The sequence below is a fragment of the Crocodylus siamensis genome, chromosome 2 (genome assembly GCF_052110815.1).
Source record: "Crocodylus siamensis isolate JL-2025a chromosome 2, ASM5211081v1, whole genome shotgun sequence".
Taxonomy (NCBI): Eukaryota; Metazoa; Chordata; order Crocodylia; family Crocodylidae; genus Crocodylus; species Crocodylus siamensis.
Genome location: NC_143396.1, coordinates 189,003,557 through 189,030,910, shown reverse-complemented (window position 1 = coordinate 189,030,910; position 27,354 = coordinate 189,003,557). Strand labels below are relative to the sequence as shown.

The following is a 27,354-nucleotide window of genomic DNA, read 5'->3' as shown; positions in this document are numbered from 1 at the left end:
CTGACAGGTTATTGAGATCTTTCTGCCTATTGTGTTAAACTGCTGGAGTGGGATTTGAGATGGCATGTGGTAATGTCTTAATGTGAAACATTAAAAAAAAGAGGCCTGGAAAAGTGCAGCTGCTTCTCTCTGCTCCAGAAACGGACCATGTGGAAATACTGTGTGCAGAACCCAGGGAGTCGCTTCCTGACTCTTCTAGTGAGCCTCCCCTTATCACACTGCTTCCAAAATTTGATCCCAAGGTTCAGTTTCTGAAACCTCCATATCATTTCCTCCTTCTTCGCACTCCCCTCCCCCTCCCCCCCCAAAATAATTAAAATTTCTAGGTTTTTGGGGTCTGTTTTGTTTGAGATTTCTATAGGAAAATGTGCATACTTGTTCAAAACTGTTTCTCCCTACTTCTGGGAAGCTTGACACTTATTTCAGAGCGGCAGTATGCACTGTGTGTCATGATTGAACAGAAATTTAGATTTTCACATATTCATGCTTTTGTCATCAGTGTCAAAAGTTTGCTGATATCAACTAAGAAAGTTGTATAGGAAGGCTTTTTAAGTCTCTTAAAAGTTTTTGAATGTTATTTGACCTGTCTCTGTAGAAGTGAGACCACTTCCATAACAAATGGATCGATACCTCACTGTTCCTGCAGAAGTGTCTTAAGTGCTATTGTCATCTGCTTGCAGCTCTGACAAAGCAATTATTACTGTAAGTGTGGTGGGTTTTACATGTGCTGAGTGTTAGGCACCCTCAGGTCATCCTTGCTTTTAAGGAAAGCAGCAAATGTCACTTATTACAGCAGCAGTAACTAGTACCACTCTGGTTAAGGGGCTGTTAATAATTCCATTATAATGCTGCTTTTTTTTCTAGGACGTAAAGCTTGTTATCAAAATTGTCTTCTAAAACTGTGTGAGGGCAGATTTTGTGTCTCCTGCTGCTACAGCTAGAACCACTAACACTGTATTTCCTCAGCTTCAGCCAGGCCAAGTGTGTACTGTAGTGGAGGTCCACCCTTGTTGCATTTGATGAAATCATGAAAAGTGCAAAGCCAATGGTAGAAATTTTGAAGCTTTAAGTAAAATTGCATTCTGGACCCTCAGTTGGATCATTGCATATAATCAACCCCCTAGCCATTTGCTGTCTTTTCTCTGTCAGACTCAGAATAGCATCCTTAGGTTTCAAAACAAATCCCTCCCTTTCCTCTGTGATACTGAGAGGGTGTAGGGCTGAGGCTCATTCACCAATACTGGCAAGACAACAGATGACCTACTTCTCTTCTGAACTTCTGGATAAAGAAACCCCAAAAAGGAGAGCCATGTAGGCTGGATACAAGTTGGAAGCACTAGGAAGGAGCAGCTTACTGGAAATTTGAAAGAGAAGCATCTAGAGAAATGGCATCTTCCCAGCTTGGGGGCAAGGCTCAAATAGGCTCTTGGTGACCTTGTGCCCATGCAGGGTCCTGCTGGCCAAAAACTGATTTCTCCATAGATACCCCTGACTGAAAACTCAGCCCCTGCTCTAGGCCAGCTAGATCAGTTTCACGCCCCAAGACTTTTTGCACTACCTTTTGCAAGATAGTGGGGATTTCTAGTTTTTGAATGTCTAGGTCAGGTATGACCAACCTGCCAAGTGGCACAGGTAGGTCTTGTGTGTGCACAGATGAGGAAGATGGCAGGCAGCACAGCAGCAGGTAGGGAAGAGGCAGAAAGCAGAACAGTGCATCAGGCAGGGAGTACAGGGTAGGAAGCAGACAGAACAGCAGCGGATTGGGTAGAAAGGGAACTTAGTGGCCCTCAGGGAGGATATGGAGTTAATTTGTGGCATGCCTGCCAAATATGTTGGCACCCATTGAACTAGATTTTGGTCCTTCTCCAGTGACAGGGGAAGAAAGTTGTGCTTTGTTGGCTATGTGGAAACATCTAGGTAACACCTGATATAGGCAACCCCAAAGCTTTGTCAGGGCAAATAGTTTAAGAATAATTGTGGCCTTGTTAATCTCAGTTACCATTGGGATGCCTTAGATAGGAGGGGTTAGTAGAGCATAATTGTTACTAGTGCTGTGCAAAGCTTTGGTAGCCTTTTCAATTTGCAAGAGATTTGGCCCGATTTTTCAGCAGCTGAATCTCTGAATCCAAATCAAATCAGGAGACCAATTAAAAGGTCCGAATTGAATGGGAAGCCTCCAAATCGTTTCGGCCCGATTCGGAGATCTGGCCATAGACTAAACAGTCAGCAATCCTTGAGGACGCTGGGCACAGTTGCCTCCAACTGTTAAGTCTGTTGTGGTGGGTGGAGAGGGGAGGGAAGGGGTGTGTGGGTGGAGGGCAGATCAACAACCCCACAGTGAGGGAGGGATTGGGACTGGGGCTGAGACGAGCTGCTCAGCTCAGGAGGGGGGCTCCTGCCACTGTGCTGCCACACACCACTAGTCCAGGAGGGCATGGGAGTGGGCATGTGTCCTTGGATCTGTGCAGGGCAGGCTGGGCTAGGGTGAGCTCCAGGAGGTTGGCTCCAGCTGCCCACAGCCAGCCTGTGGTTCATGGGGTGGGTGGACCTAGGGCTGCACTCCAGGTGGCTAGCCCCAGCCCAGAGCACAGCCCTGGTTATGCCTGCCCCACAGAGCACAGTGGAGCAGGGTCTATGAGGGGTCCTCAGCCAGTCTAAAATTCCCCATAGCCCTTGCTGCTGGGCCAGGCCTAATCCGGGTGCATGCACCCACCCCCATGTCCTGTTGCCGCTTGCCCAGCCAGGGTGAAGCTGCAGCTTGTCTGGGAGGCACAGGGAGGCTTAGCGAGCAGTGGGAGGGCATAGCCCCCACTCCTAGTGCCTTCTGCCACCTCTCCAGAGCGCAGCCTGGCCCAGCCCACCCTGCGCAGATCCAGGGGCACACGCCCATGCCCTTGTGGACTGGTGGCACGCAGTGGTGGGAGAGTCCCTGCCCAAGTCCTGTGCATAGGGCTATCCCTGGGGGAGGGGTGCAAATCGGGGCAACTGCCCCTGGCCCCCTGCTTTGGGGGGCCCTGCAGATAGTTCTGTACAGGCCCTGCCACAGCCAAGATGTGCCACTGCCGCTGAGTGCCTCCGGCTCTGCTGCCACCGCGCTCTGCCAGCTCTGGCAGCTCGCCCGCCCCTGACCCCACGCAGGCTGATGGGCCCTGGACGCCCCTAGGGACAGCTCTGCCTGTGGCCCCTACCCCTGCCTGGACAGCTTGTCCCAGCCCCAGTCCCTCCCTCCATGTGGGGGCATTGATATGTACCTCCTCATGCCCCTTCCCTCCTCACTCTGCCCACCACAACAGGCTTACCAGCTGGAGGTAGCTGTGTCCATAGTCCTCAAGGACTGCTGCCTGTTCATTCTATGGCCGAATCTCTGAATTGGTGCTGAATCTTTGGATCCGATCAGCCAAATTGAATTGGGACAGTGATTCGAATTGTTGAATCGAATTACTGTCCCTGCAAATTGGCCGAATCTGAATCAAATACTTGCCACTTCGCACAGGCTTAATTGTTACACTAGCTTTCACCAGGAGCCTTGTGGTAGAGGGGTTGCAAAGGAATCAAGGGGTAGCGTGCCCTTCCTTTGTTTTCCTTTCTGTTCTGCCCCACCATTACTCACCTCAACTGTGGGTCCACCTTGAGGCTTTGGTGAATGTGTAGTAGTTGCCATTCTAATCTTCATATAGAATGGTTACCTTGTTTCATTACGTAAGTTATGTAATACCCTGGTGTCAGTCTAATGAGGAAAAAGACCAATGTTGAAAGAGTAGCCAATTTAATTAATTTTTTTTTTTTTAAATTGGAATCAAAAAGCATGAATACAACATCAGCTCCATATTTGGCACATGTTCGTTGCATCTTTGCAGGTGAATGTCCTTTGGGAGGTGAAACCTGTGCTCCCATGAGCATAGGTTTTAAGACCAAAAGCCTTACAGGACATGGACTCCGCAAGATCTAACAGGCCATAAAATTTATACAGTGATCACAGAATGTACTCGATACCAGGGCTGTCCGAATTTCTAAAAAGATGGGGGCTGCAGACCTACCCGCTACACCAGGGTGAGCTGTGGGCCCCCAGGCCACACGCCACGTGGAACTTCACCTCCTGTGGCACCGCATGCCCCTGTGAGCCCTACCCCTTCTACCACTCCACTGCCTGCCAGTGTTGTTGCCCTCTGCCCTCCCCACTGCTGTGCAGTGTTGACCCTCTTCCCACGCCACTGCAGCACAGGATACCTTTCTTCCATGCACCCCCTCCTCCCTCCATGCTGGGCTGTGTGCCCATGCAGCCTCCCACCCCACTGGAGCAGGAGCAGGAAGAGAAGACTGGAAGAGGGAGGGGAGGATTTGAGGCTCTGGCTGCTGTTGCTCTCCACGCTGCTCCAGCTGCAGTGGCCAGGCAGGAGCCTGGGGGCCTCAACATAACCCCTCACAGGCCACCAGCTGGACAGCCCTGTTCTACACCATTTACAGCTATCGTGGAACATACTTCAGTAATGCAGGGCACCAACTTAAACTATCTAAATACCTTCAGATTCATAAACACTCTGGCTTGGTTTTTGTTATAGGTGTGCCAATGTTATCTGTGCAACCCAAAGGGAAACAGAAGGGCTGTGCTGGCTGCAACCGAAAGATCAAGGACCGCTACCTTTTGAAGGCCCTGGATAAGTACTGGCATGAAGACTGTCTAAAGTGTGCCTGCTGTGACTGCCGTCTTGGAGAGGTTGGATCAACTCTTTACACGAAAGCAAATCTTATTCTTTGCCGCAGAGATTACCTGAGGTAAATATAGGCACGTGCTATGGTCTCTTTCTTTGATCTCTCAGTTGCTGCAAGATGTTTATCTTGCTACACTCCTAGACTGTAAATAAATATACTCATTGGTTTAGTAGCTGAACCATCTCCTTTTTAAAGATGGGTTTTAATTTGCATTTCAAGTGTGTTTGTTTGTTTTTGTTTTTTTTTTGATTCAACGTTAAGTGCTTAGTTGGTAGAGAGGGGAGGACGTGCTTTGGTATTACGGTCCTGCTATGGAATATAATATTTATCACTTTAAAAAATACAGGGATAATCTTCAGCTAGCCCCACATGGTGCCATTGACTTCGGTACACATCAGCTGAGTGTCTGACCCTGAAACTCTTGTCTTATTTTTGCCTCTTCAGTAGTAGTTTGTTTTTTTTTTTTTTTTTACAATGGACCTTCAGTGTTCATCTTCAGTGGGTTTTCCCCTTTGTGAAGTATTTGTCTGTTCAGTAACTAACCAAACAAAATTAAATTTCTTAAAGTATTTTTTCTACAGAAGGAATTTACAATGACCAACGGGGACTTTTATATTTGTGTAGAACAACACTCATCTGCATTATTTTATAAGAAATAAGATGGAGACTTTTTTTTTTTGCATGGTTACATGTATGGAAGCTCAGATTAGTTGTTTCCTATAACAAGTCTTAATACAACTTCCTTATTAAGGGCTATGTTGTATGAGCTTACTGTTGATGGATTTTGTTGGTTTTTATTAGTTCTGGTTTTTCCTTACCTTTTTTTACTTCCATAGCACCTGTCCCCATAACATTTCCTTCCCTAGCCTCAACCCCAAGTATGTTTTCAGCAAGAAATTATTACTTTTTAAGTGTTCTAATGACGGCTAACCTTGAAGTGGGCAGTGACTGGCCATAGTGACAGTAATTTAAAGTATGTGGTATAGTTAAAAAGGATAAAGGCGGGAAAGAAATCCTGACATCAGAAGGAAACTTATAATAGTTAAAATTTACTAACTCATATTTTGCTAAATTCCTTCTTGAAAACTAAGAGGAAACAGTTATGCGTTTCTCTTTTATCATTTACTGCTGGAGGTCTTTGGAAGTGGATCCTTGCTTTCTGATTCTACTGACTGACTACAGAGCATCTTTCCTATAGTTACAGTTTGTTCTGCTGTTTGAATTTAAACTCTCAAGAGGACATGTGAAGTGTCTCTGCTGTCAAGAGAATCATAAAACTTCGACTGCTGCAGACGCAGGTATAATTATGTAGGGAAAGATGCATCCCTGAATTGTAGCTTTGTGGAGGTGATATTTTATGAGTTGGGGGCAGAGTCTAGTAGGATTTAATGGAGAGGAAAGAACTGTTTGGGAGCTGTGGAGGCGCAGGAGAATAGAATGTGGACAGGGAAGAGAGAACTTGGGAATAAGAGACTAGCAACATCAGGAAAAGAGGTGGGTGAAGTGGGAATTGAGGATGCTTCTGGACAGCAGGCAAGACTGTTTTTGGTAAATCTGGACAATAAAGGGAGGGTGGCTTAGCTGATGTCTGCTGGGAACTGAAGATACGTACATGAGAATGACAGTAAGTACTGAGGTGCTTTAAGGAAGGAGGTTAGGCTTTGTTCTGCCCCAGTTTATTAGCTGAATTGTAAAACGGGGCATGGTTGCATATGGGGAAAAACTGCCTTAAGGCCTCAAGTTCAGTCTCTGATTGATTGATTGTCCAGGTTCTTTAATTGATTATGAGATCAGAAGAAATTATCTTGGTGTTTTATTTAAGCTTCTGCATAACAGGACTTTCCAGGTCATAGGACTTTCCCGGCTTAAGTTCTGTTTGAAATATATAATCTATTTTTAAAAATCTAGTCTTGACTTTTTAATGGCCATTGTTGGAGAATTCACCACAACTTTTTGGTAAGTTGTTCCACTAGCCAGTTGTCTCCACAGTTTACAAAAATACTGCTATATCTCTAATCTAAACATGCCTTCATGGCTTCAGTTTCCAGGCAGTGAACCTTGTAGTATGTTTTTTTTTTTTCTACTTGATTTAAAAACCCTCCAGCATCACTGCTTGAATCTTTGCTACTATGCATGTTTTCAAAATATGTAATCTTTGTTATAAGTCAGATCTAACCCCTCCAATTTGAAAAGAGTATTAAGGCTCTCATATGTGAGAGCCCAGCAGGAAAAATTATGCTGAAGGGAAACCAACACGGGTTCATAGCAGGTAGATCATGCCTGACTAATCTAGTCTCTCTTTATGACCAGGTTACAAAGCAGCTGGATGCAGGAGCAGGGGTAGATATCATTTACGTAGACTTCAGGAAGGCCTTCGATACAGTATCCCACCCCATACTGGTGAACAAATTAAGAGGCTGCAACTTGGATGACTACACAGTCCAGTGGGTGGCAAATCGGATAAAGGGTCATACCCAGAGAGCGGTGGTGGACGGGTTGGTATCGACCTGGAAGGATGTGGGCAGTGGGGTCCCGCAGGGTTCGGTCCTTGGACCAATACTCTTCAATGTCTTCATCAGTGACTTGGACGAGGGAGTGAAGTGTACTCTGTCCAAGTCTGCGGATGATACAAAACTGTGGGGAGAAGCGGACACACCAGAGGGCAGGGAACAACTACAGGCAGACCTGGACAGGTTGGACAAATGGGCAGAAAACAATAGAATGTGATTTAACAAGGAGAAATGCAGAGTGCTGCATCTAGGGCGGAAAAATGTCCAGTACACCTACTGCCTAGGAAATGACCTGCTCGGCAGCACGGAAGCGGAAAGGGATCTCAGAGTCCTAGTAGACTCCAAGATGAAAATGAGTCACCAGTGTGACGAAGTCATCAGCAAAGCTAATGCCACTTTATCGTGCATCAGCAGATGCATGACAAACAGAACTAAGGAGGTGATACTTCCTCTCTATCAGGCGCTGGTTGGACTGCTGAGTCCAGTCTTGGGCACCACACTTAAGAGGGATGTGGATAACCTGGAGAGGATCCAGAGAACCGCCACTCATGTGGTTAAGGGCTTGCAGGCCAAGCCCTACGAGGCGAGACTAAGGCACTGGAACCTCTTCAGCCTCTGCAAGAGAAGGTTGAGAGGTGACCTTGTGGTTGCCTATAAATTCATCGTGGCGGCGCAGAAGGGAATTGGTGAGGCTCTACTCACCAAGGTGCCCCTGGGGGTTGCAAGAAATAATGGTCATAAGCTAGCAGAGAGCAGATTTAGACTGGACATTAGGAAGAACTTCACAGTTAGTGGCCAGAATCTGGAATGGGCTCCCAAGGGAGGTGGTGCTTTCCCCTACCCTGGGGATCTTCAGGAGGAGGTTAGACAGGCATCTGGCTAGGGTCATCTGAACCCAGCACTCTTTCCTGCCTATTCAGAGGGTTGGACTCAATGATCTATTGAGGCCCCTTCCGACCCTAACATCTATGAATCTATGAATATAGATTTTGTATTGTAGCTTCTTAATTGAAAGTGGTCCCATTTCAAGTAAAATGCTTTACAAAAGCAAACTGATATCAACAATATTGCCTTTATCACTTATCAGCATTAGCATGCAAGTACATCAGGTTTATTTGCAACTTACCCTTGCAACACTCTTCTGAGTTAGGAACATGGTTTTTGCCACCTTCTACTTTAATTAGCCAAAAGAGGGCAGATTAAGAGATTTCCAAAAAGACTTTAAATCTGTATTAGTCAGAAATTCAACCCAAGTATCTTAAGTTTTCTGACTAGTGACCTATTTCAGTCTTTGAAGAATTTTATTAATTCATTCATTTTTGCTGTGGATATTATTTGAGGGAATATTTTGGGCTAGCATTTTAATTTGATCTTTCTTGCACCTTGGGTGAGTCATTTAGTGCCTCTGACTGTCTGTTCATGGCAACTGACAAAGTAAGCTTCTACTTACTTACAAATGTCTGAATGAAAAGTGCCACCCTGTCCTACCTTTTGCCTGACTTCAGACGAACATGACTTAAGTACCTCTCTCCATCTGGTAGACCAATTGTTGTAACAATACATTACTACTATCTTAGCTCAGAAGTGTTGAGGGAAGATGGGTGGTTGCTAAACACGGAGAAATTGTAAAGCAATATGGTAGTGATCCAAGTAGCAAGTACCCTAGTAAGACTGGCACAGGTAAGATTGACTCGGGCTTTCTCTATAATAAAGGATTTTTAGGTAGCATGAATAAAGAAACTGTGGGGTTCCCCCTCTTTTTTCCCCCCAGTCATTTGGCTTGATCCCTACAGGATACAGAATACTTCTGGCTTTTTCCCAAATGGCCTCTAGATGTCTAGCTGATCACTTCCTTTTAACTACTTCAAATGATGAAATTTCCATGTGCAAATGTGTCTACCTGACTTCTTTTTAAATTATTTTCTAGTTCAGTGGAAGTTCTTTCTTAATTTTAATCTAGTAAGATTTGATGAAAGTAGTACTTTTTCTGTGCTGCCAAAAATAACCTCCTGGCTTTTTGTTCAAATCTGTGTCAACTCTTTATTTGTGGAGCTTTGCATTTCAACCTCTGTCATTAGTCACATCTCTAAACTGTACTACTGCCTTTTTCATTCACGTGCAAAAGGATCCTAACATACCCAGCAGAAGAGTAGAACCGATCCTCTTGCCAGGAAGAAGTACATCTTTTTAGTATGTAGTTCTTGACCAGTTTTTACCCATTTTACTCCATTTCTCTTTTTCCTCAAACTGCTAATTCTGTTTATGGCTTTTCCTTGGACTCTTGTGGATCTTACCATTTAAGCCTGATTAGTGCAGCCCTTCCCATTCTGTGATGTCAGAAAATTGAATGAATGTGCTTTCCTTTATCTGTTGCATTCCTTATAAAGTACCAAACGTCGAGTCTAATCCTGGCTCATGTGGAAGACGGGGAGTTCTGGTATTTAACTAGTAGCATTACTCTGTCTCTGGGCCTCAGTCAGGTACCATCACAAAAAGTACTTAACAAAACTGTTGTTTGGTTAGACTTCTGTAAAAGCAGTATGTGGAGCAGTGTTGGATGCCCACCTGAGGTGCCTAATGGTAACTGTTGTTGCTGAAATTGGCTTGATCTCCTTGGTATTCAGTTTGTTTGAACATTTGGAACATGTCTTTAGGTAACTAAATTACGGACTTTTTGAAGCCAAACTTTAAGTACCTAGCTTTTTAAAAATCTTGGCCCTGGTTAACATTTTGTTTTCTATAGTTCAGGCTTTCCTGAACTATAGAAAACAAATGTTAACCAGGGCCAAGATTTTTTTCAAAATATCAATAACTATTGATATTCCAGTCATTTTGTCCTTTAATTTTAATAACCAGCTGAACAGGATTTTTGTTTTTATTCATCAAAGACTAGAAATACAGTAGACACTTTCCTTGCCCTGCTCACCACTAGGCATTCTTGCAGACACTTCTGCTTTTTTTTTTTCAGTATCGTCTTTTGTGTTGCGTGCCCTGGTTGCCTTGCATGGTACAGTGAGCATCCATTGTCATCTCCCTTACCAACCTGGCCAGCCTTCAAGTTGGACCACTTTCTCTTGAGGCTGGAGAGCCTCCCTCTTGCCCACAGACTTTAGAACTGTTCTTTTCTAAATGTTTCCTCAGTCCTTTGTTTGCTTCTCAGATCTCTGTGCTTTAGTCCCAGTGAATGAGCCTTCTTGTTAGACTCCTTTAATGGCTTTGGAGCCAATACCCATGCTCTTTCAGGTAAGGTAAAAAAGAAAGCATGCTTTAGACCAAGTAGAAGTGAATTACCAGCAAATTATAATGACATTTTCTGTTAAATCTATATTTATAAATTTACAGCTATGTTCAAATAAGTACATAATGATGACTTACAGCATTATGATGACCTTCAGAGGAATTAATTATTGACCACTTGCTGAATGCAGTTTCTGGTGAGAGCAGCATTGGGTATTTATCATAATTTGGTGCATCGGCTTTATTTACAAAGCAGTGAACCAGTTTGAGGTCTGTCGATATGAGCAAAGGTAAAAGAAATCAGAAAAAATACTTCCTACAATTTAAATGTAGGAGCATGTGCTCTATTGGAGTTCCCTGGTGTCTGTTTGAAGAGCAGAGTGCCTCTTGGAATGGCTGTTTTTACCCATGTGGTACTGTAATAGTTGAGATAATCTAAAGAGCTCAAGGTGCCAGTCTGTGGTTTGAGAAAGCACTGCCCCTTGAATAGTGAGCAACCCAGCTGTGGAATTTCCTTCCTGCTTTGCTTGGTCAGGGCCCAAATCTATTAACCTGCAACAGGCCTTATTACTGTTGATGTAAAGGCACCTAGCATTCTGGCAACTTGCTTGAAACAAAGGCTATATTTTCTATGAGCATTAATGGTGTTCATATGTTTATAAATTCCTGTCCTTTTTTTTTTTTATGAAATGATTGATGTTGCTTCAGCTTCAGTGCTCACTTTTTTTTTTTAATGCAAGCTTTTGACTGTGTATTTAGGAGCTCTGCTTTCCTCACTGGTCTGTTTGTTGACATGCTGCTACTTCTGCTTTGGAGCTTTCTGTAGTGGTCAGCACAGTGCACAGATCTTTCATGGAAGAAGAGCTATCCTGTTAATTAAGCCCCTGTGGCTGATGCATGCAAGTTGGGTGAGGACTAGCTTTTTATACACTGAGGCTAGGGACAGAAATTACGCAAACCAGCATAAGTGATCTGAAACCGGTTCAAATCTGTAACAGCAGAATTCAGCGTACACAAACTGCTTTCAAAATGGCTGAAACAGGTTTAAGATAAACCTGGATGGATGTAGTACTGATTTAGATTAAATTGTTTTATTGAACTTCTGTCCCAGATCTTCTCCTGACTCAAGTTAACACACAAACCACCAGCATCCCAGGAAGCTTTGCACCTCCCCTGAGAAGGTGGGCGGGCTGGCCTTGATGTGGGCTGGCCTTGACTCAAGCTGTCTGCTCCAGCTGAGCTACACATGGGCTACTGCAGGCACGTGGCTGCATTTCTGGAATCAAAAGTGAATGTCTGTTCACTTGCTTACTTGTTCAACCTACACATCTTAGATTAACTTACAAAGACTGAATTGATTCAGCCATGGGCTTTTTTCACTGTCTGTACTTAGCCTGAATGTTTTCTCTTCTTCATTAGAGTGGGGCAAACCTCAGTATAGGTTCTGGACATGTGCTTTGCCTTCATTGCTTTGAAGCAGACTGTTGTCCAATGTAGCAGGCTTTCAGTAGTGTGTACAAGGGAAGTGCTTGGGAGAGGGGGACTTGGGGAGGCTATAGCCACCTCCAAAATTCACCTTAGCTTCCCCCCCCCCCCTTAGCCACCTCTCCCAGCATTGCGGCCACACACACCACTCCCACCCGCACAGGCAGAGCGCCTTAAACGGGTATTGTTAAAAAGCGAACGTTTGGCCAGAAGATGTAAAGCACAGCCCCTTCTGTGCCCCAATTTTCTGACTAGCCCCACCACTGAGAAAAGGCTGGTGCCACCCCTGAGTGTATACATGTCCTCAAATGACTCTTCAGAAGAAATGTGCTTCAGGAATTGTTAGCAGACTATAGCTTAATCATTTGTTTCGAGATAAATTGTCGTCATTGCTTCTGAAGGAACGTTTGTTAACCTTCACATTTCATAAACCATGAAAAATGAAACCAGGTCTTAAGGTGTTTGAAATTGTTATTCTTGTACTCCTGCCTTAGTCTCCAGCTGCATTTAGACACATATTTCCGGATACATTTTTCGGAACATATAGATCTAGTGTTCAATTAATAGTGATGATTCCCTGTGTGTTTTCCTCTTAATGTGTTTATTTTGAATACGCAAATAGTATTGGAAGCGACTATTCCACTAAAGTACAGAAATCCTTTCATGGTGCTGCTTTGTTTATACAAATACTAGTTCTTTTCAATGATCTACAGATTTGAAGATCCACTCAGTGGGAAGGACACAGGCAATCGCTCTGAACCCTATCTGGATTTCCCTGGTGGCACAGTCAGCCTATTTTAGACTTTTTAGCGTGAAGTCTTCATGATGTTCCCCTCTTACGCCAGTTTTACTCTTTAAACTTCAGTGAAGTTATTCCTGAATCAGATTCAAAATGACAAACTGAGCAGTTAACTTCTATATATTGTTAATTGTTACACAGACTAGGATTAGTTGGATTTTGATAAACTAAACAAATCTACCTGATCAAAGATGCTGCCAAGGAAAACTCTAATGCTGCCTAAAACAGATATTTCTCCTGTGAAGCCTGATCCAGTTCCCAGCAGAGTTAACAGGACACTTAACTGACTTTGTGTGTTTTTGATCAGCTTTCAATTGGGTATGGTACTCCAGTGCTTCAGCATAGACTAGGAGTGGATTGATCTTCTTATCCCAGCTTTTGGCAGGGGGTCAACGAGGGCATTCAGCTTATATGGTTATTAATAAATCCAAGACACTGCTTACAAGCGAGCCTTTAACCCAATTTCAGTTGGAATAGGGTCAGGCAGAAGCAATGCATTGAGAGTTCCTAGAGTCAGATACATTAAATACCCAACCTTTCCTGTCTGCTCCGTTCTGCCCAAGTGCTGGCTAGAGATGCAACTTGTAATTGTTTAATAGTAAATTGCTTTTTCCTTAGAAGGTTCATACTCAGCAAATAGGTAGGATTTATTTAGATGACTAAGAAGTGACTTCTGAAGATAAGTGTTGCTTCCCTTTGGCAAGGAAACGCATAGAGCTTCATCTAGTTAGTGAGCTTCCACATGTAAGGAAGGATGATGGCACCAAACCAAATGGTCCAGCTGCAGCTGTACATTCAAAGTACAAAGCTCTGAAAGTTGAATCTCATCTGTTCCATAAGTAGAGGAACTTGAGCTCATCTGTTAAGTGTTGGTGCAACTGAATTTACTTTTCATCTTCCAAAAGGATTTTTAAAGCTGAAGAATCTTCCAAGAAGGGCAGTGATGCTCTTTCAGGAAATACACAGCATATATGGTCTCTCTAGGGTACATATCATTCATCAGCAATCTGCTTTCAAAGGTTTTCTGTTAATTTGTTTCTAGCCACACATGAACTTTCCTTTTTTAATACGATTAATCAGGTGTGGTGGTGGTGGTTGTTGTGTGTTGTTCTTATTTTATTTTTGAGAAGCCTAATAAAGTGTTAGGGTTAGCTAAACAAACTTGCCTCAAATGGTCAAGACCATACCGTGCACAGCCTTTCCCTGCCTTGAACTCTGTGGCCAAACAGAATGACAGTGAAAATGTTGCTTTGAAACTATAGTTGCATCTCAATCTTATTGTCATAATTTGAAGTGTCAAAGCAAAGATTACTTTATACATGGTAGCTGGTCTGGAGGCTTTTTCACGTGTGCAACTCGGCACTTTCCAGGATAATGCCAAAGTGCAGTTGGTTTGTTAGTTTATTTGACTCTTTCCCAAACCTCTTCAATGAGGTTAAAAAAAAAAACAAAAAAAACCCCCACGTGGACTAATTCTTTCTCTTAGCCTTTGACGTTCTAATATGCCTCTAGCACTTTGGAAACTTGGCTCTGTGTGTGTTTACATAGTATCCAGGAAAGTTGTGATTTGGTTATAATGGGAAGTTGGGGCAGTGGACAAAGGCTGAGCTTAAACTCTCTACAATAAGTAGAAGAGCTTCATACCAAGTACAAATGCCTCCCCCCAAAAACTGGTGACAGGCCAGTTTTTTCATACAGGCTGTTTAAATGAAGACCTACCCTTAAGCAACCCCAAAATTTATGGCTACTAGTTTCCAAGCTAGTGCAGTCACCCAGGCAGAGGGCTCTTTATATTACATTGGTTCAATTCCTTCTGTAAGCTATCCATGAATGACGAACCCTTTGGCATATGAGACATGCATTCTCTGCAACTGAAGTCAAAGGTATCTTGAAAAGACCAATTTAATTATTTTCAAAATATGTTTCCTATCCTTAATTTGATGCAGTTTCCACTGCAGCTTTAACTTTCTTGCACTGAGGAGGATGCACTTGCCTAACGTAATCATTGCATGTGATGGGATTATTTGTTGGTTAGTGGGGTTCTTTTTTTTCAATTTTCAAATAGAAAAGCAGAAAGAGAAACACATGGTAAGAATAGGTTACTTTTGTATACTGGACAAAGGCAGGCTACAGAGATGTCAGACAGTCTTGACTTTGCAGTTAAGCTTTCTGTACAGTTATGTGCATATTCAGTACCTTTGTCAATTCACATTAAAGATACCCAAATGTCTCATTCTAATAGCATCATGTGCATGCTGTAGGAAATAATACTGATGCAGTCTGTCCAGCTCACTTGGTACAAGTGAAAAAGCTGTTCTTCCCATAGCTGTGTATTTTAAGGTATGACAAATGAACGTAGCAACTCCTGCACTGCATCATATCTATATTGCAACTAGATGGTGACCAGCACCAGAAACTTCAAAAGAGCATGGAAGAAGAGGCCTAATCCCAGCAGTTAGGGATTAATCTAAGCATGGGGCGTTCAATCTCTCCTGTTAAATCTGTTATTAGCTTATACCAGTTATCCAACTACACATTTGGACCCTTCTTGAATCCTGTAAACTTCTTGGCCTCCACTTCCTGCAACTTCCACAAATTCCAACGTCTTATGCTTTAAATAGGAAAAGCATTTCCTTTCATACATTTTGAAATTGTCATTTTTAATTTCATTGAACTTTCCCTATCCTCTCATCTTTTATAAAATAGGGAGAGTAGGAATTCTCAATGCATCTTCTCTCCATCATTTGTTGTTTTTATCTATGCTTGTATCCTTTTTGTTCATCTCCTTTCTAACATAAACATTCCCAAACTTTTCACAGCAAAACTTTTTGGGGGTTTTTTGCCTCCCCCCATTAGCTTGCTGTTATCTTAGGGACCTGGACATGGAATTAGACATCTGGTTGTGCATATTGGTAGGTTTAGAGTAGTGCAGGAAATAAGTTGACAGTCTTGGATTTTGGACCACAAATAAATGTGAGTGAAGCAATGAGGAAAATTCTTGAAAACTTGATGGGCCTCTGTAAGTGACAGATATGTGTAGGAAATCATGCCCATTTTAAAGAAGTGCAGCCCTTTTCCCATTTTTACCACAGTAAGCCTCTTGTTTGTCCCCTTCATAAAAAAAAATAAATAAGTTCTGCATAATTGTTCCTCCTATACACATAATTGATTCAGAGTACATACAGAGAATTGCCGATTCCAGACTGTTTTAGAGAAGACCGCTGCTAGGACTTCATAATTCTTTAAATAAAAGCAGCGACTAACGTTCACATAGCACTTCCACAAAATGCTCCCTTCTTTCCTCATCAGTCCATTCATATTCGCTGCTGCTTCCGTATGCCAATTAGCTTTTAATTTTTACTATACACAGTGACATCAACAGCCAATCGGTGTATAGACTAGCCAGTTTTTTAGTGTGCCTATAAACTACAGAAAATTGTCCTTGGACAAACTCCTACTTTCAGATTGGCTGACGACAATAGACATGGTTAAGTTCAGGGTAAGAGCCATTAAACATAATTACTACCACAGGGTAAAAGTTTAATTGTGTTAAATTTTAAATCTGCATAGTCTAAGCTTATTTACAAGCTGGCTGGATCCTCTCATTACATAAGGAGATATAAATCTGCACTTAAAAATTGCTGTCTTTTAACTTGGGGGGGAAGGGGGCAGGTTTTTTTAAAGCCTGGCTTAAAAAAAACTCCTTCATCTCCAAGTCATATTCTTGCTGGTGGTATCATGCCAGTTAAAATCACCTAAGTACTGCAGACTTTTTGATGCATTTCTCTAGTAAGCCTGCACTCTGTTTAAATGACAAGCTTCCTTCTGCTAGAAAATATATCTAGGAGACCAGTGTGTGGCTGTTTTACCAAGAACTATATTGATGGTCAATAGAGAATTGATATGTGAGCTACAAGTTAAAGCAGGCCTTGGATTTCTCCTAGTATAAAGTGTTTTATCCTAGGATCCTACAGATGGACAAGCTCATTGTCCCATGTTAAGCACCTGTGAAATATCTGAATTAATACTTTGCCCTGGGACAGTAGTGGCTAATTCAAGTTAATTGCCATTCAAGCTGCACACATATGACTGTCCCTCCCCCGTTTTGCCAGTCCCCAGGTAACCCCAGCATTTAACGTCTGTGTGTGTTTTAGCTTTAGCGAATATACAGATATAAAAAGCTTCCTACTTTTAATCCTGTTTTTTCAGGGAATTGCCAGAATGAGAGCTTTATTGCACCTTCACTTCATTTGCAAAATATTGGATGGTAGTAACCTTTTTAAAGTTGGGTGTTAGGATATAAACCTGGCCTGAAAGGGAGCAACTTTTGCAACTGCCACGAGCATTTAACATGTGCTATACTCCTTGAACTTGCATTTGCTTGATTGTTTTACTGCACTTAGCATTAAATTGAACATGGGATGCCACCCTGATTGTGAAATAGTCATCTGTATAGAAAGGATAGTGGGGAATATCTGCAGCTCAGTAGAAGGAAAGAAGTTTAATACACTGAGTAGCTGGAAGTTATGCTTATGTCGACATTAGAAAACAACTGATTTCAGCTGGCCAGAACATAAGCTGCAGGTCTCTCGCAAACATTCAGCTCAGTTAAACAATCTGTTTGCCGTCAGTCCCCTGAAAAAAGACAGGTGAATTAAGTGCCAAATACATTTTTCATGTTTCTTAAGCTAACTGTTTAAATAGTTAAGTGAACATCTGTCCAAACTTCCCCATCATTTCCATTTAGAGAAGTATCCTATTTGGAACGTGAAGAAAAGCGCCTGCTTAACAATGCAAATGGTGCTGTCTGGGGCCCCTTTATTTTGTTTAATCTAGATTGAGCTCTGCACAACTGTGATGCTAATGAATAATGGATATTTGATGGCTGCACATGCAGCAGTACCGTGCCTGGAACAAATCTAGGATTAAGTTTCCCTTTTTCTTCTACCAGATATATTGGGCTGGTTCACTCAGGTTAGCTGTTCTTGCTGTGGTGTTTTTTGGGGGGTGGGTTTTAATGTTTGCTGTGACTTGGTCATTCTAAAATTGTAAATACCCTTGTACTCCCAATCTGCTGGTCTTGAAAGGAAACCAAAACAGATGACTGTCCCTGCTGGTCTGAAAGGTCCTGTTTATACAGTGGGAGGAGACGGTAACAAGGAGGAGTGATAGAAGCATGCTTTTGTGTTACTGAGCAAAATAACTGTGAATGGAGGAAAAACAAATTGGAGGCTAGAATCTCCTTGTACAGTTTGTCTCAAATAAAGGACTTCATATAACCACACTAGCCCTGGAGCTTTCCAGGCAGGAAATTGTGGGCTACCAGCACCTTCTGCTCCAGTTTGCTACTGATCCATATTCTTCCTTAGAAATCTCCCTGCCCAACTGAGAGCAGAAGCAAAAGAGGATGCTTTCTAATATGTATTTAACTTGCAGTGCAGAGAAGTTAGAGCCTGTGTTGTGTGGTGCCATAAGGTGAACATGTTTCCATTTGCCTTATGTTGGGCTATACAGACTTAAATGCTCTGCCATTTTGCTTTGTTAGGTTTTCTGACCCAATATGGTGAAGTCTTAAAGCAAGATTATATAGTTCTTGTATCACTCTTTTATGAGATTTCTGTATAGCCCCTGTACTATAGGCATTTAGCAAGGTGGCAGGAGAAAATGTCTAGTCTCCCAAAGAAAACTGTTCTTTCTTGTTTCTTCTTAGAATTCCAGGAGCTGCTCGTTCAGGAATAACAGAAGAACGATGGATGTGTACTTTAACACGTGACACAAGAAATAAGATTTTACTTTATGTACCCAAAACCCCACAAACGGTTGGAGGGAGAAGAGGGGAGGGGGGTTAGTTCTTTGAGGATCATACCACTTCAGAGATCCTGCTACACAGATCAGTAGCATTGATAAAGTGAGGAAATTACAGGCTGAGAAAGCAGCCAAAGGTTTTCAATGTATGCTGGGCTAACTCTTCTACATCTCCTGTCCAGGTGGGCAGATTGCATAAATTAATGTGTTTAGAGAGGCATGAGTCTTTCATAGGCTTCAGCCTACTTCATCTGAATGAGCGAGTTCATAAAGTGCTGCCTTGTATTGCCTTCTGCCGAACTTGAGACTGCTAGCTATCTCTCTCCTACCTAGGTACTCATGAAAATAGCTAGCATCTTCATTCACAAGATCTAGCTTCAAAACTTTGGGGGATGCCAAATATGTTCAGTGTTTGGGGGGAAGTGTTACAAGCATGTGTTTGTACACACAGCTAATGATTAGTATGAGAGAGGTGTTTTCCATATTGCTTCAAGAGTAAGGTTAAATTTCAAGCTGTCTTCTAAATAGAAATTAACTAACCACATGTATGTTGATTGTTCACAATCTACAGCTGAAACTTCTGCTTCATGGACTACATTGAATGCAACTGAAAACTGATTTTAATGGCTTTAATTTAGAAGTGCGGTGGTGCCTATCACCAAGGAGTGGTTCTGGATCATAGGTCTGCAGGGACTTATTTTTGAGGGTCAGAGCTGGGGGAGTGATACTGTAGCTTTCGTTATCCCCCTGAGGGAGCGGTAACAGCAGCAGACATCTGGGGAGACAGATAGGGAAAGCCAAGATGAAAATGGCAAAGCTTCCAGTGCTGAAGGGCTATCTTCAAGGATCTGGGAGCTGAAGTGGAACAGCTCAACATGCCATGCCTTGGTATAAGAGCTTAGCTGGCTCCCAGGAGGATAGGGTTAGGAACAGAGGTGGGGAAGTGAGAAGAAAAACCTGCAAAGTGGCTCGTAAAACATGAATGCACACTGCTTTTTTATGCAGGAGATAAGTTAGTGTCTTCCTGAGCTGTGCTAGAGGTGGCAAAGTTTGTAAGTCTCCTGCACTTTTGCCCGACATAGCTAGGTTACTGACAGTCTCGTCAGTCCATTAGGTCACAGTGAAGAGCAAATGGGGCAAGAATGCAGAGAAAAGAGAGCAAGATATGCAGAGAACAAACCCTGCTACTCCAGATAACCAGAGAGTTTGTTGTGACTGAAATTTTGTGAGCCCCAAAATAACATTCTAAGTGTTTAATGTTTTTCTCCATTAGCCAGTAAATTGGCCCTAGGCTCACGAGCTGAGTGAAGTTTCATCTCAACAGGCAGAGCTTGCTCACCAGGCAGTTTTATCCCAAGTTCCTGCACACTGGTTGGTCAGCGAAATGGAGATGGCAACTTCTATTTATTGGTGCAATACAGTATTTGATACTGCTAATTACACTTAATTAGTCCTTCCACCATTTAATTAAAATGGCTTCTAATGATTGTGCTTCTTTGGCAGGCTCTTTGGTACCACCGGGAATTGTGCTGCTTGCAGTAAACTGATCCCTGCCTTTGAGATGGTGATGAGGGCCAGAGATAATGTTTACCATTTGGATTGCTTTGCCTGCCAGCTCTGCAACCAGCGGTGAGGATGCAGTTATTATACACCCCCCCCCCCAATGAAACAAAATGCCACACAAACTAATTTGTTTTTTGCCCATGGAACAGAAAAATCTGTGTGATCTGCACTGCTTTTCTGAGACTCTCAAGCAAGAGGAACTCTCCAGCTAGAACTGGTTGAGTTCTCTTTTGTGTAGTTACCTGTACAATACCTGTCTACCCTGCAGTCCTTTTGCTTGTAGTTGCTCCTTACCATCAGAAGGTTTTTGGTGGGTGAGAAGATTGCACATTTGGATTCAGTGTGTACTACACAGCTGCTCTGAAGTCACATGAATAGTATCTGAGTTCTTTTAGCATCTAGCTTGTCTGCTGAACATCCGTTGATAGAGGATTTTGTTTTGCCTGTGTGCTTTTTAACTCAGGTTTGCTTAAAATCAGTCTTGTAGTAGACCCAGAAGGCAGGGACAAGAGAGAGATTTTAAGGCAAGCCCTTTCCAAGTCGAGGAACTATTCCCTTCCATTTTCTGCTTAATTACTGTAGTTAGGTATGCTTGTGGTATAACCCAAAATGAGATTCATTCAAATAACAACTGAAGGATGTACAGTAAAAGAACATGTGAATTCTGCCTGCCTTACTGGTGTCCATAGCTGACTGGATGTCAGGACTGGTATGACAAGGTTTTAGGGCTCAGCTTTCTCTTGTGACCTTAGTAGAACTAAGTTTGAGTCCTGGAAATCTGCTGCAGTACATGCAGCACATTCTCCCCTTTAGACATGAGTCTATTTTTTAAACTTCTGATGTTCCTCTCAGCTAAAACAGGACTAAAAACACATTGCTACATTTTAGTTAAGTAGGGGGAATGATAACTGTTCAATGCACAAAGGCCAGTTGTACTTTGGATTCTGTCTTGGGAGTCGAGAGGTGTTTTGCCAGTTGCTGGATCAAGTAGGCAGCTCTAATACTGACTTTATTTGTGAAGGATGTGTTAGGAAAAGGAGATGCAGATAGGTGATGCAGCTCTTGGTGCATTTAGGGGAGTCCAGTGCTACTTGCTTCAAAGCCAATATTTTTCTTTAAAATGTATAACTTGTCATGTTTACTACCCTGAAATCTGTCAGTATGGGACACTTAGGGGAGGGAGGGAGCACTGTAAAATGTGCGTATGGCAAAGTATGCATCTCCATGCACAATGCCCCGCCAGCTCCATATTGCGTTGGTGAGAATGCACAAAAATACTGGGACTGACTTTCTTTCCTCAAGCTAATTTTCCACCAGCGTAAGTTGTTGAAGTAAGTGAAGCTGTGCCCAGCCACTACAACAGTACACATGAGAGCAGGATCAAGAACTCAGTATGTAGTTTGGGTGGCTTTAATTGAAGTCACTGTATCAAGCACAAAGCTGGTATTACTTGTTTTGGGTAGAATGCCTTCCTATTAATGCTGGCAACTGTAATAAATCAAGCTGTCTAATTTGATAGGTTATTCCACTGTGGTTACAGTGACATCTAGTGGCTATTGTGTTTGGACAGAGACAAACTTGAAGACAAATTACATCAAAGTACATTGGTACCTGATCTTGCTAATCCTGTCTTTTTTTAAATATGCTTCTGACATCCTGTTACTGCCATTCAGAAGCTCAGGGAAGCCGATTCACATTGTGTCCATGCCAGCAGGTGGCAAGCACTTTATTCCACCCACCCCACTCCTGAGAAGGTGCTCATAATAGGGCATAGTGTCCCAAGCCAGAGTTCCCAGTTGTGCTTTCTTCCTGGTTCCTCAGATATTGTACCATGCGTTTCAGTGGCAGGCTTCATCATCTAGAGCTCACTGATCCCAAGCACTGCCACACAGGAAAATGGTGCTCCAGCTATTAAACCTGGCTCAGACTGTGGGATTGACTAGCAAAGTTAAGGTTAGGGGAGACAAGAAACTAACTTGTAAGTAATCCTAACTACCCTGTTTCCCTAAGCAGAAGGAAAATACCAGGCTGTAATTGTACTTTTAGTTGGCTAAAACTGAATTTAAACAATGGCTGTGCTTTCCTTGGGAGCTCACAAAAACATTTTATAGAGAAAAGCACCACATAAGTTCTCATTGTGAAAGATAAGTTTTATTTCATTCTCTTCTATTTCAACATGGCCCTACAGAACAAAGAAATACAGAACACTATTCTCCCTTTGTTCTGCTCCTGGTAGTGTACAGTTAAGACCTACCCTGCTTGCATGTGCTTTGGTACTCTTTCCAAGACTATCCTCACACAAGAGGAGGACAGGTATTTGCCATAGTCAGGAAAGAACAACAGTGCAGTGCAAAGAAGCCTAAACTGTTTTGATTTGGGGTTTTTTTTGAGAATTAGGATCATATTTTTGCCTGAAGACATGTCACACAAGCAGAGCTGAGGCCTATGGCTGTATCATGCTATGGCTCAAACTTGAAGAATCCAAAATCTTGTGCAGGTTCTCAGGAGATTTTTTTTAAAGCCCTAATGTCAAGAGTGTCATGTAGTCAGTTGTTCCTGAGAGACTGGTCACATTTTGAAACCCAATGGAAATGAGTCTGCTGTTCAATCTGGATATAATTGAAAACTACAACATCAGGGCTGGGCTTTGAGGAAAGGCTATGAATGGTATAGCCAGTTCTCCTCTGGCCCAAGATGCATAACTAGCTATTAAGGCACCCTGGGCCAGGGGAGGGGGAAATGCTGTTGTGCTGATTTGCAGAAGGTAGGGGCAGAACCTTACCTGCCACGGCTCCCTGCACATTGGCAGCAGACTACTGTGGCTGCAGAATGGGCTTCCCATATCCCAGGTGAAGCTGCCCCACTACAGGGGCTTCTTGGGATGGTCACCATTCTTGCATCCACTGTAAGTCGGTGCTGGGGGCTGGTTCCCCATTCGCCCACCCCTGGTTACACTACCCTGTTGCCCTATAAATTTGTCCCCTTTTGCATCAAAGCTGAACAGCAATGTTCTGTTGGACCATTTGCTTCTACTTTTAGCATGGTCATAATACAAGAGTAGGAAACACTTTTTAAATGTTATGCCATCTGAAATGTTTGTCATTTCTTCTCTTCAAAGCACATTGCTGCTGTTTAGACTTGAGCAGTATTTCTCTGCCTTAACTCCATGTTCCTTTTTTAAAGGTGTGGGTTCCATTTTTGTGGCGCTCTGATCTCTGCTGATACTTGCTCAGTGAGATGGGTCTTTCTGAAGGAGGGCCACTTTGAGTTTGAAAGCTCAATTCTTTTCTCTTTGCGCATTGCCCTGAGGAAAGTTGCCAGGTGTGCACAAGTGGAACTGAGAGCGGGAAGCTGGCCTGCTAAATCTATTGTTGGTGAAGATGCCCGAGAAGGAAGATGCCCACTGGGTCCTGGCTGAGTGTGCAGGACTGGCAGTTAAAAGAAAAAAAGTTCCTGGTGTTATAAATTCTGAGAGACAAACTTGGGGAACCCATGATGCCAATTTTGATTCAGTTTTTCAAAGTAAAACCACACACAACTTTTATGAATCGATTCCTAGGCTTTTTATTCCCTCCCGCCTTGCAGTGGTAAACCCCAGCTAGGTCTAACAGAAGGCAGTTGTTGATTGTAGTAGTGGCAGGACTTCAGGTTGCATTACTTCTCCTCGGGTGTTAAGTTCTTCTCAGTTTAACATAATAGTAAGTAACAAGAAATAAGCAGCTGTATCTTTACCTTAAATTGAGCAAAACCTTTGGTGGGGCTGTAACTTTCATAAGAATGTGCACAGGGCTACTTTTTAACTTCAGTCTCATCTTAGATAAGCAGCTTTTATCTCTCTTCTGTACTACAAGTTAGGTAGTTACATTTCAAAACCACTATACAGAGCACAGACTTGCAGCATGCTTAGTTTAAGTCACAAAATAAGAAAGCCACAACTTCACTGCCTTCCTATGCAAGGAATCCGCTGACCCATAGGAGAGGCTGGGATGTCATAGGGCTTACCTAAAGGAACACCTCTCTTGTAATGCAATATGTCTAGCCTCATGCAAAAACTCTAGCTTCTAAAAATATTCCAGCCAGTCCCTGGGAAGAGGCAGATTTTGACAACTTAAAATTAATTTGCTGAGGAAGGAATTATCTTGCATTTGTGGGCTCTGTTGTGCATAGGGTCTGTGTTCTTCCTCCTATACCCCTGGCTAAAATCCTTGTCGTCTTAAAATTGCTGTTTACTGCTTCCTTACAGGACAGATACTTACAGTGTCTGCCCTTCTGAACTGGCCTTAGCATGGATGAACTTAGCCTGTTGTACCCGCTCAAAAGGCTACAGTAGAGGATGCTATTCTGTCTTGCTCTGCTATGACCCCCTTTTGAATGGGTTGAGACAAAATTTGTCCTTGAACAGGAATACACTGAAATTTAAAAATTATACACACACCCAGATTAGCCTGCATGTGTGTAGCAAACAGGAAGTATGAAGAGGTCATTGGCTGTCAATTTGAACCTTTCCAGCATTATATGTGGAACTTTTTTTTTTACATTAATTGTCAAATAAAATTGCTAAATATCACAAGCCTCTCTGTCAACTTTAATACAAACAGAACAATTTACATGGTATATAGAGAACATTATGCTCCTCTCAGTGAAGATAAAGGTTAAGAGTCTAGCCATCAGGAAATTTCTATTTATTGTTCTGTACTGTACATAAGGGGGTGAAAAAGGACTTAATAGCCTGTCATTGCCTATAAATTAGTGTAAATACAGCCTCACCTCGAAGGCTATGGAAATATGAATACCAAAGAATGCCTCATTTTTCCCGTGTAATAAAACCTCTCTGACTTTCCTGTTTGTGTTCTGGAAAGTCTGGTCAATTGGGGCAAATTTCTTTCATCCTCCTGTCAAATTATTCTTAGTTATAGTAATGTCCTGGGGCTTCAGCTGGAATGAAGCCCTGTGTGCTAAATTCTGCACAGGCCTAGTGCGAGGCTGTCTCTGTCCCAAATTACAATCTTGGTAGGCAGCACAAACAAAGGTTGTGGGGACAGGAGGGAGGGGTTAAATGGCTAACCAAGGCTCATCTAGAGGATTGTTCACTGAAAACTACAACACAGCTGTCCTGGTTCCCAGATCAGTCTTCATCCACAGAACTTGTGCCCTCTCCAATTCTCATCTGAGAGGCAAAACTGATGATGTCCTTTATAACCCATCTAGAATGTTACTCTCTTGTCATTTTTTCCCCTTCAGTATAGAGCCACCAGGTTAAAAAAACAATTACATTTTAGATAGCTGACTTTTTTTTTTTTCTCCCCCTTTACATTTCAGATTTTGTGTGGGAGACAAATTTTTCCTGAAGAACAACATGATCTTGTGTCAAATGGACTATGAGGAAGGGCAGCTTAACGGAAGCTTTGAATCCCAAGTTCAATAACGAACCCTGCTTCACTGAAGCACTGTGGGATGGACGTTCGACCACACAAGCAGTGAGGGGCGTCTGTCAGCTTGCCTGCAATATTTTTTTAATTCTTGGTCCAGAAAGGACTATATACATTGTAGTACTTTTCCCCCTTCGGCCCCCCCCCAACACAAAGCAGTTACAATTTTAGATGTACAGTTGTGCCTGCTTAGCTGAGCACTGCATTGCCTGTATGTTTGTGAGTTTTTGAGGTCTGGGGGAGGGCTCTGTACAGTCTGTTTTCTGTATATAAACTGGAACATTTATTTTATGAAAAATGTAATGCAATTTTATTACTGGTGTGAATTAAAAATTATGAATGTTTCCTGGTCATTTTGGTTGTGATTTTGTTTCCAATAGTCAAGGGGGGAGGAAGGGCAGGAAGAGGGCAATGTGTAAGATGTATAATAATATATAAAATATCTATTTAATATAATTTATATATACTATATTATAAATAAAAATGTATATATTGTGAGTGTATGATGCACAATTCCCTGGAAATCGCACAAAATAAAATCACAGGAAAGAGTGTAAAGAAACTCAAAAATAGTTGAAAAGGAAGTGCTGGTCTGAAACCTAAGCCTCTTGTTTGGAACCAAATCAATATTAATCTCCAAAATAACAATGGCCTAAAAAGAGAGGAAACGCACGAGGGGGCCAGAGTATCTTCATATCCCTGGTCAATCTCTACAGAGACTACTCTAAATAATGTGTTCAATTGTTGACTATGGGCACTGGTCTCTTTCTTCTTATGCATCAATTGAGACAGCAGTGTGATGACCAAGAACCCTACTGACACATTACTATACAGTATCTCTGTAGTCTGAATCCCAGTGAATGGAATCGCAGCAGCCCTGACAACAGGTGGTCAATGACCAATCAGACTATTCATTTCAAAGGCTTTGATTAAGGGTTTAATGTTTTTATACAGGGCATCAGCTTCCCAAGTAACAGGCACCAAAATATTTGATGCTAGGGACTTCAAATGAAACCTAGTTTTGAACTTACACCACCTGTTTAATGGACTCCTCTGGTTATTACGTACTAGGTGCCTAGACCTCCCACACAACAAAAGCTGTTTGATTTTTTTTTTTTTTCTTTTTTTGGTTTATCTTTGGTCAGCTTTAAACAGCTGCTATAGAGAAGCACTGGATCCTGTTCAATTTACTGTACTCTGCTATTTTACAAGCTTACACAATTCATGTGCAATGCTTGTTACTATACCGAGGAAGTTTTACGTCTGTCTAGGATCCCTGTTGTGTAAGTGCAGGTAGCACTTGAGAAAAGTAACTGAACAAATATTTAAATTCTACTTGTGTTCGTCTCCAGCTGCTGTTTTTTTTTCCCCTTCTGTTCCTGATCTGTAAAGAAGTACCAATATAACTTTAAATATTAAACTACCCGTCCTGAATCAAATGCAGCTTGTTTTCTCAGCACTGCAAATGCTATATATGGATTTTGGACTTTCATACCTATTGCTGTACATCCAGACCCCAATCTGGGGGAGGAGGGAAAAAAGACCACTACCTGAAACCTAAAAGAAACCCTGAGCTTTTACTAATGGACTAATAAACTGCAACATGTAGCCTGGAACCCCTCTTGATAGCTCATTCTCATTTTTCTGGAGGCAGGTATTTTCAAATTGGGATGGCCTACTGAAAAAACTGTTTGGTCTTTACTCCGTTCCTTGTCTATAGGTGTCTTTTTAGCAACTCACTGCTCCATTTGGTATTAATTAATCCCACTTACCAATATTTCAGCAGAGATATTTGGTATTAATTAATCCCACTTAC

The 27,354-nt window shown here is 42.4% G+C and overlaps 1 protein-coding gene across 3 annotated transcripts in view; it reads left to right on the top strand.

Annotated features, from left to right (window-relative positions):
• Window positions 1-25,882, top strand: part of LMO1 (LIM domain only 1) — an 83,035-nt gene extending 57,153 nt beyond the window's left edge. For all 3 annotated transcript variants that reach the window (XM_090032640.1, XM_090032639.1, XM_090032641.1), the window contains exons 2-4: window positions 4,560-4,773; window positions 20,050-20,175; window positions 25,429-25,882. In XM_090032640.1, the coding sequence (XP_089888766.1) occupies window positions 4,560-4,773; window positions 20,050-20,175; window positions 25,429-25,534 (446 nt within the window). In that variant the 3' untranslated portion in view covers window positions 25,535-25,882. The remainder of the gene's footprint in view (window positions 1-4,559; window positions 4,774-20,049; window positions 20,176-25,428) is intronic.
• Window positions 25,883-27,354: the final 1,472 nt, after the last annotated feature.